Below are 10001 nucleotides of genomic sequence, written 5' to 3'. Positions count from 1 at the left end.
TTGGAAAATAACAAGCAAGACTTGCAATGAGGTTCCATTTATGATTAAGATGTCACAATTTGGCACAGAATGTATACATAGAAGTCCTTAACTCATTTGACATGTGAATATTTTATTCTTATCCAAAAGAGAAACCCTGAACAATAGCCTCTGTCGGTCTGTCTATTGTCTATCAATCTATCACCTATCACGAGCATCAACCACATCAGATTCACATGTCACCTTGAGTCCTTAGTAAGGTATAACACACAGAATGTGTGCTGTGAATTGGACAGGTGCCCCCAAATCACCATCAGAGGCCAAGTCCAAAAGCAGGGCTGTCATGCCCACTCTGTCATGCCTACTCTGACCTCTGCAGTGCTATTATGGTCTCTGAAACACAAGAAGACCTCTGCCCGGCTCCCTGCCCCTGGCACCAGGGTTCTTGACTTTATACAGTTAAAGAATGAACTTGAAATCTTTTGAGGATGAATTCAAACACCGGGCCATCTTTCACCAGCCCTGTCCGATTCTTGCCATACCAGCATTCCAGAACAGATGTTGGCAGTGAGCTAAGCCTCAGACCCCTGCAGTTCCTTAAGCCCAAGCCATGTAGAAGAGGAAGGTTGTGGGTCCAAGGAGGTTTTCCAAGTGGAAATCTGTGGATCAGTGATTAAGGAAACAGTTTCTCATTTGTCCAAATTTAAACCACCAGCCTCAGTTGTAGAAGGAGAAATTCAGTTGTAGGGGAAAAAAATTAAGCATTAGCTGTCCTTCAGAACTATTTTGAGCATTTACTTATTTTTCCAGGTGACAGTGTCTGCTTCCTCTCCCAGGAGAAATCTTCCCTTATTTTAACATAATATCTGAAAATTTTCAATATCTAGAGCAGCAGTTCTCAACCTGAGGGTCATGATCTCTTTGGGGGGGGAGGATGTCGAACAACCCTTTCACAGGGGTCACATATCAGATATCCTGCATATTAGATATTTACGTTACGATTCATAACAGTAGCAAAATTAGTTATGAAGTAGGAACAAAATAACTTTATGGTTGGGGTCACCACAACATAAGGAACTATATTAAAGGGCTGAAGCATTAGGAAGGTTGAGAAGCAAATAAGAAGACAGAGTTCCTTGGTAGCGCCCAGAGGCAGTGAAAGAAGTTCCCGCATGGGAAGTGAAGAAGATCTGGTAGATGCAGCAGTGAGGAACTGGATAAAAACCAAAGCATTGCCAACTAACCATCCAGAAAAGGAGCAGGGCATGAAAGGCTGAGTTCACGTCAGATGCCTGGGATGGAACCATAGTGTGGGAAAATTGGTGTGGCTGGAAGGCAGGTGCTGGGCATCTTGGACACAGGCAGCTGGGGCAACAGGAAACCCCTTAAGGATGTCCCAAGCATGTCATTTCAATGAGCTTGAAATTCTTCTTATGGACTGCCAAAGAATGTTTCTCAGCTCCGGAAATTAATGTTTATTTATTTTCCATGTTCTGGGGGAGAACCTTGGGAAAAATGGAGGGTATACATTGAAATATCCTAGTCCTTGGATGAAGCTGACTGATCCAACAACTTCGGTAAAAATCCATCAGGGAATGCCTTGACCAAGGCTGGAGTGGAGAGCCGTTGGTGAGATGTAAGGGCAAGGGTTAGTTGCTGGATGGTAAGATGGTGCTGCCAACAGCCCCCAGAGCTCTAAGGCAGTGGCCCGTGTTACCGTTGAGAAACCCAGGAATGAATGATGGGAGATGGCTTTGGGGCCAGCTGCTCATGACATAGGTGGAAAGCTGCACTGGCTTCAGAAGCTAGACAATTCCTCAAGGAAACATCTGGACAGGGTGCAAGGGACAATTTCCTTCCTTGGAGTTCCTTTCACAGCTAAGAACATCATCCCCTGCCCACTGGTTTTGCTCAAAGGTTTTCAATATGACTTGAGCATGCTCAGGGAGCATAAGGAGGGGAAAATAAGGGTGGAAAGAGCTGGGGAAAGCTCACAATAGGATTGGATAAAGAGAAGGAGAAGAGACCGTTCACACATAGGAGCCAGGATCAGGAAGGGCAGGTTTGCACACAGATCTCATCTGTGGCTGTGTTTGGTTTGAGGGATTATTCTTTTCCTGAATCTTAGCAGCAGCAATACATAAAATACCCACACCCATGGCTTCCATTGGACCAGAAGTTATCACAAATCACGTTGAGTTTACTGAGATACCTTTGTCAGGGGATGAGTCAGAATGGCTCCTGCCTGAGCACCCTACTGAGCAGGTGGCTAAAGTCTCCCGGGACTCTCTCGGTTACACAGATACAGGAGAGGGAGGGAGATAAGCTGTGGACTCCATCTGAGCACACCTAGCTTAAGCAAAGCTGGTCAGGTATAAATACCAGAGGGCTGCATGTCTGTGAGCATGCTGCCTGCTCCTCCACTCCACCACGCTCCTGCCGACATGAAGTTCACAGTAAGTCAGAGCTTCCTTTTATATTCAATACCATACAACCAGAAACCATTAATAGTCAGGGGTGAGGGGGTCTGATTCTCATGGCACTGTTACCATAATGGAAATAATTCTCCTTCCTTTCCATGCAATCATGGTGTTTACAAGTATACCCATAGAGAAGAATTGTCCTGGAAGGGCCTGTCACAGGCTGATTACAGTAGAATTGTCTCCACGTCACCTATTCCAAGGCTCTACTCAAGATGAGCAGTCTCTGGGCTCCAGAAAGAGTCTTTCTTAGCCTTGATCTCTTTCTTATTTCTGACTTCTTTCTTATCCTTAATTTCCACTTTTACTAGTTCAGGACGTGTTCTGGTCAGACTGGAAGATCACTCTTGTCAAAACTAGTCTCCAACACTCTTGGCTGCTAACTAGCCCTCCGAGAAATAAATGGTCCTCGGGCCCTGAGCAGGCATTTCTTGGAGAAAGTCTCTGAGGATGAAGCTAGCTCAACTTCCTCACTGAGGTCCTAGGATACAGAGGCTCAAACAGGGTGGACATATTCTATTTCAGCATACTCTGTGGGCTCAGCTTTATGAGTCACATGAATTTATGGAATTATAAATGTAAACTATGACTGAGTGTCCACCCCAGAACAGGTTGGATGGAGAGCTCCAAGCACAGGCCAGAGGGCTGTATTTCTCTTCTACTTCTGCTGTGACCAGGGAGTACCTTTGTCTAGGGCAGTGGTTCTCGACCTTCCTGATGCTGTGAATCTTTAATACAGTGCCTCATGTTGTCCTGACTCCTAGCCATAAAATAACTTTCATTGCTACTGTATAACTGTGATTTTGCTACCATCATGAATTGTAATGCAAATATATGATGTGCAGGGTATCTGATATGAGACCCCTAAGAAAGGGTTGCTTGACCTTTAAAGGGGTCATGACCCACAGGTTGAGAACTTCTGGTCTAGGGCCCTTTACTCCTCAGTAGCTGCTTTGTTTATAGGAGATAACATCATGCTCAAAAACTCCCTCCACATCTGGCTTTTTAAGAGACAAATTTTAACTCTCTTGCACTGAAAATAAAAATTGTAGAAATGCTTAACCTAGTAAGACAATAAAAAGAGGATTCCTTCTGCTAGGAAGAAAGTGTTCCAGACCAAGGGGGGAAAAACCTTTTCAGGGATTTCATTACACTGTGCCATGCATTAATTCTTCATCAGTTTTCTTCATCAGTTTTCAGTGTCCAAAATTCAGTATCAAAATTCTAAAACTACATGTTAATATCATTACAGTAACTCGGCAATTCTATGTTACCAGTAAGTTTTTCTGTAATTAAAAAAAAAAAAATACAAGATGGAAGAAGAACGCACAGATGGTTTGGCACATGGGTAAAATCACTTAATATTTCTGATGATCTTGGTAAAGGGAGCAGATGCTGTAAACCGTGTGACCACCAGCCCTGTTCTCTGTGCTTTCAGATGCTCGTCGTTGGTCTGCTTGGGCTTCTCGTAGCTCCTGGTTTTGCTTATGTAAGTCTCGTTTTCTGAAACTCATTGCCAAAAATGCATTTACAAAGAAATGTGACCTTAAATCACTCTTTGTTTCTTGTGAACGTTAGACTATCAACATCAATGGTAACAACAATCAAGACGGAAGTGGACAGCAGTCTGTGAGCATCAATGGTATGCACAACGTGGCCAATATTGAAAACAATAACGGCTGGGACTCCTGGAATGCCCTCTGGGATTATGAAAATGTACGTATTGAACACACAGGGTAAAGATATGGCGTAGCCAGCCCCCACTAAAAAATTTGAAGTGAATTCTCACTGTTCATGAGCATTATAGCTACTAGTAAAAGCGCCCATTCCACTCAAACAATTTTATATTTTACATATGATTATTACTAATAAATACTACATAATAGGTCAAAATTCAAAGCAATGAATAGTAAGGATAAACTATATACAAAGACAAACACAAGCATCCTTTGGTCTTCCCTGCAGAGAGCCTCCGTGATGTAAAAGGCCCAGTATTTTATGGAGACTGGGTGAAGTATAAATGATATTAGTTGTAAGAAAATGAGAAGCAAAGCAACACTTGGCCCCACCTGCCAATTACTACTTTCCTATTTAAATGGACTTTTAGAAGGCAAAGCTTGCCTTCCCTGCCTCCTGGAAACACTAAGGATGGAGGTAGACCAAAGTGCGACAGCCTTAAAAAGTTTGTCAGCAACACACACACACACACACACACACACACACACACACACACAGGGGCACACGTGTGCTCCCCCTCCTATCACACTAGAACTGAAGCAAAGGTAGTGGGTTAGATAGATCCACCCTCTGAGAGTTTGCAGGTCATCTATACATGTTAAACAGAGGCACAGCTGCAGGACAGCCAGACCTGAATGCTCGCTCTTCCCAGCTCCTTGGGATCTTGTAGCTCCATTTCCCTCAGCTGTGGCCTGTGGCAAAGCTCCTGGGGAACCTGTGCCTTACCGCCCTCTGCCTTCCTTAATAGAGTTTTGCCGCAACAAGACTCTTCAGCAAGAAGTCATGCATTGTGCACAGAATGAACAAGGATGCCATGCCCTCCCTTCAGGACCTCGATACAATGGTCAAGGAGCAAAAGGTAAGGGCGAGCCTTTTTATCTGGAGTGATGGGAAGTCTTATAGTCTCCAGTAAACAATGAAGTCACCCCCATCCCCTCTTTGGTGGAGCATCGCAGCATGTTTGTCATGATAAATGCCACAAAAGTGTAAAACTGTTAGGTGCCTGCCTGGGTGGGGGTGGCTTCCACTGGATCACGTGCTGCCTCTGTGGGGTCCAGTAAAGAACTGGCTACCTTGAGTGTCAGAGACCCAAAGGTCTGTGTACCTCAGTGCAAGCCCTCCATACTTCAAGGACACACTCCTACAATTGTTGGGGTTATCAGAACTAGCAAACATAGAGACTGGATTTTAAGATAAAAAGAAATTCTTTTTAAAGTCTAAGTATGTCCTATACAATGTTTGAGATATTCTCAATACAAAAAAAAAAAAAAAGATTTTTTATTTGCATGCTTGAAAATCAAATGTAACCAAGTATCCTACATCTGTTATCAACCATAGCTGTAGTAGATGGGAAGAGAGAATCCATGGTTTTCACAGTCAGTGCCTGAGTTATATAAATAAGCTCTATCTCAGACGTTTATCACGTAGCGCTACCTTAGATTCTATGAGAGCAAAAGTGCTTCAAATGTCAGGATCAGTTTTACATTGGGCTTTTATCTTTATAAACAACTATAATTTTAAACCATCTAAGTCTCTTGGGACACTTAGAAATACCAAGATATTCAAAGCTAGAATTGTCTCTTTACCTTTACTTGGAAACAAAATGGCAACCAAGAATTACACCCCCACTCCCAACCCCCGCTGCCTTGTACCCCTTCAGATCAGTAAAGCCCTGGGCTCGGGGCTCATTCATTTTCTTTCTTTCTTTCCCTTCACACTCAACTTCAGGGTAAAGGGCCTGAAGGAGCAGCTCCCAAGGACTTGATGTACTCCATCAACCCTACCAAAGTAGAGGACCTGAATACATTCGGGCCAAAGATTGCTGGCATGTGCCAGGGCATCCCTACCTATGTGGCCGAGGAGATTCCAGGTGTGTATCGTGAGACGCTGAATACCCCAATGCACTACTGCTAGAGCCATCAGACACTCTACAGTGTGACCACAGACGGACCAATCACTTGGGGTTGATCATCAGAGCAGATACTTGATTAGTGCTTGTGCCTTGTCAGACAGCTGTCCCTGCTTCAAAAGTATGAGTTCATAAGCTCCTCACAGAAATCTTAGTAGAATCCAGTTTCTGCTATTAGTCTTCCTTTTGGAAACGGAGACACAGATTTCTCTGTGTCACAGAACCTTTGTTTGGCTCAGGTTCTGTGTCTTTAGCTTTATTGAATGCTGTTTTTCTTGGGTGGATGAAATCTAGAGTAAATTCCCTATGTGTCCAAAGAAAGTGTGAAAAGCAGGGATGGCCAACTGAAAGGAGAATGCCAATGAAATCTATCAATTCTATAGTGCCAATGCTTAACTCCTTGGCATTCAAAGAACAGTATCCACAAGGTGTCAGCCTAAGAACCTAATCTAACAGCAAGTTTTCAGGTCTCTGAAGGGAAAAGAGAAAGCAAGAGAGAAACAGAGACAGAAACAGTAAGTGACAGAGAGACAGAGACAAAGAGACAGAGAGAACAGAGAGAAATTTTGAACTTGGTGTATAGTTTAGAAATCATGTGACACTCTCGACAGTCCCCGAAGAGTCCCAGGATAGCCACTGATCCAGACTTCTCTTTTTTTTTTCACTAGGCCCAAACCAGCCTTTGTACTCAAAGAAGTGCTACACAGCTAACATACTCTGGATTCTGCGCATGTCCTTCTGTGGAACATCAGTGGAAACATACTAGAAGTTACAGGAAAACAAAGTGGGCTCTGACCGTCTCAATGCCTGACTATGAGAATGTTCTCTGAGGGTTATGATTGTCTTCTTTAAGGCTCAATAAACCCACACGGCAGCACATACAGTTTGTAATGACATTCCTCATGATTTCTTTGGGAGTACAATGTGGCACATGTTAGAACCACCTGTCAGCCTGTATTCAAGACCTCTCCCCTCTAAAGGACCCCTTCAAAGGTGTCAGATTCTACAAATTACAGCCTGAGATTGGGCTCAGATAAGCCACTGACGCCTTACTGCATTTCAGACAAGCAAGGTTTTTCTTGTTGTTAGTTTGGTTTTTGTTTTAAAAAGCACTCAAAGTGGCTATAATCAGCAAGGAGAGTTTCCTCTAAGGACCCAGAAGTGTCTGTAATAATCCAAGGAGGAGACACTGGGAATGAGAGACTAGAACACACTCCCGACCATACCAAGAACCTCAGATAGCCTCGCTCTTCCATCCCCCCTCTGTAAACTCTGCTTCTTTCTTTCATCTGAAGATGGCCCTTGCTTTCCTTATCATAGGGCAGGATCACTAGACCAGAATCAGCCTGATTCTCCACATTTAGATCTCTTCCCAGTTCAAGAAATATTACCTACTGTTGAATGGTACTTCTATATTCCCCTGACCATATTTGGTTCAATAGTCTACACCGTCCATTCCTTGACAGATCAAGAGTGAGATCACGCTGGACGGTGGTGGTGTATGCCTTTAATCCCTGCACTTGGGAGGCACCTTTAATCCCAGCACTTGGGAGGCAGAGGCAGGCAGATTTCTGAGTTCAAGGCCAGCCTGGTCTACAGAGTGAGTTCCAGGACAGCCAAGGCTCACAGAGAAACCCTGTCTCAAAAAACCAAAAACCAAAAACAAACAAACAAACAAAAAGAGTGAGATCACATAGTACCCAAGCACATGGGTCTCCACTGAAGAAGAAGGATCTGGAAGCAAGTAGACTGCTGACATTGTGCATTATAACAGGGACCCACACTTCATTTTAAAAGTTGCTCCCACATGTTGTTCGGATCCTAGAATCATCAGAGAATTCTCGCTCCATTCTTTTATGCTTACATGTTCCTGGGTAAGCCTAATAAAATGAGCAAGACATTGATTCCCACCACCTAGACAGTGATCTATCTACAGTGGCAGTGCCTACCAGAAGGAGGTTATCATAATTATCTTCATTATGTTGCCATTTCATCACTTCTTGCAAATTCAGTGTTATTTCTGAAATATTCTGAAGCCCCTAAAGGTAAAAAACTTATCAAAGATCAATTAAAGATGGCAGTGGTAGGGGGTGGAGGGACGGCTCCATGGTTAAGACCACTTGCTACTCTTCCAGATAAACCCAGGCCCAGCTCTAAGTACCCACGTAGCAGCTCACAACCATCCCTAACTCAGGTTCCAGGAGATCCAAAAGCCTCTTCTGGCTTCTACGTACCCTAGACACATATGTAGTCCACTGACATTCATACAGGCAAAACACCCATACACACGGAACATAAATAGGAATTTTTAGTGAGGGAAAATACACAATATTAAAGTAAAAATAAAGATATTCACTAATATCATAAATTACTAGAATAGGAAACAAATATACAAGACGACTTGAGATCCTAGCTTAGTTCTACTTTAGTTAGCCTAGTTAGTATGTGCCCAGGGTTTCTTCTCACACAAATTTATTTAATACCATTCATTGAGAGGGTACATATAGATTTTCAGAAGAGAGAAGGGTGATCTGTGTCAACTTCACAAACTAAGCCTTAGATAAGGGCTATGTCCTTCATGGTGATTGTGAGGAACATCAAAGGCCAGAGTTTTGGGACACACACACACACACACACACACAGAGCTATGCCTGCCCAGAACTAACCGCACAGGGAGGCCAAATCGACAATGCTGCCTTTCATGCTCCAGGAAAGCAAAAGGCTTCTCCCTCCTCCGTTAATTCATCCTGTGGAAACTGCTCAAGAAACAGTAAAATTCAGCCCAGACATCTCTCTAGCAATTTGCTAAGAATCTCCTATAGAAGAAATAGAGAGAAGGGGACTTCCCACAGAGAAACTTGTCCCTTCCTGCCCCCTCCTTACAAGCTCGATCTGAGCAGTGTCAGAACGTGGACACAGCTGGCCTAGCCCATCTCCTGTAATACCCACTGCAGATAGTATGGAGTGATGCATTAAGCAAAGCTGGGATAAAACACTGGTTCCGTTCCTAAGCAAATTAGCTAACTGCTCAGGACCAGACAGTATCAACATCCAATTGGAGTACATGGCTGTCTTCTCCTAGAAATACCAAGCTCTTTGAAAACATTGCTGTTCTCCGAGGTTCCTCCCTCTGCCCCAGCTTTGTTCTTGTTTGTTTGATTGTTTACCTCTTTTCAATGCCCAGGGCGGCATTTAGGCACGCACAAGTCATGGCTTCTAAAGCTCTTCTGTCCACATGTTGCTCCTGAGTGTAAAATGCACACAGCTATTTTCTGCATTATAATTCTATAACTAAATAGAAAACTGTGGTATTAGGTCCTAGGGAAGGAGGATATTCAGAAACTTTAGAGGAAAGGTTCATGAAGGTATATCCCAGAACAAGGTCAGGTCATTCAAGTGTGGAGGCACAGCTATACTGCAGTTCATATAGCTAGATTGAAGAGCAATAGAAACTAGAAAATGTAATTGTAACAGTTCTATGTCAGGAAAACATGATTTATGGGGGACTATCGACATGTGGGAAAAGCATCCCAAAAATATCCACTTCATATGCCTAGAGCGCCACTGCTTTGCTGGGCTGATGGTTCCCTTCCTCTTTCCCACAGTTCCTGAATAGAGTGCACAGTCAACCACTGTGTTGTAAATGAACCCCATTACTTAGGAAGTATGTAATGCATTCCCATGATGCTTCTGCATTGTAAGTTTCTATCCAAACATTAAATTATGGCTCCTCCTTATCTACCACCCAAGATTTCCCTTCTGCCTTGGGGCAGTTTTCTGACTATAGGTCTTAATTTCTTCCTTATTGGCTCTTGGATTTGTAATAATTCCACTGAGTGTATCATTTATTTCAACCCAAAGATAATAATTCCTTTTGGCTTTCTTTATATGTTTAC

The 10001-nt window shown here is 43.3% G+C and overlaps 1 protein-coding gene across 1 annotated transcript; it reads left to right on the top strand.

Annotated features, from left to right (window-relative positions):
* Nucleotides 1-2372: 2372 nt before the first annotated feature.
* Nucleotides 2373-6984, top strand: Gkn1 (gastrokine 1). Its single transcript, XM_031380904.1, has 6 exons — nucleotides 2373-2435; nucleotides 3898-3948; nucleotides 4038-4175; nucleotides 4945-5055; nucleotides 5925-6066; nucleotides 6774-6984. The coding sequence occupies exons 1-6, from the start codon at nucleotides 2373-2375 to the stop codon at nucleotides 6869-6871; spliced, it is 603 nt and encodes a 200-aa protein (XP_031236764.1). The 3' UTR covers nucleotides 6872-6984.
* Nucleotides 6985-10001: the final 3017 nt, after the last annotated feature.

The sequence above is a fragment of the Mastomys coucha genome, unplaced genomic scaffold, assembly GCF_008632895.1.
Source record: "Mastomys coucha isolate ucsf_1 unplaced genomic scaffold, UCSF_Mcou_1 pScaffold20, whole genome shotgun sequence".
Classification (NCBI taxonomy): domain Eukaryota; kingdom Metazoa; phylum Chordata; class Mammalia; order Rodentia; family Muridae; genus Mastomys; species Mastomys coucha.
Note: the sequence above shows the minus strand (reverse complement) of the source record. Positions and strands in the feature narration are given on the sequence as shown.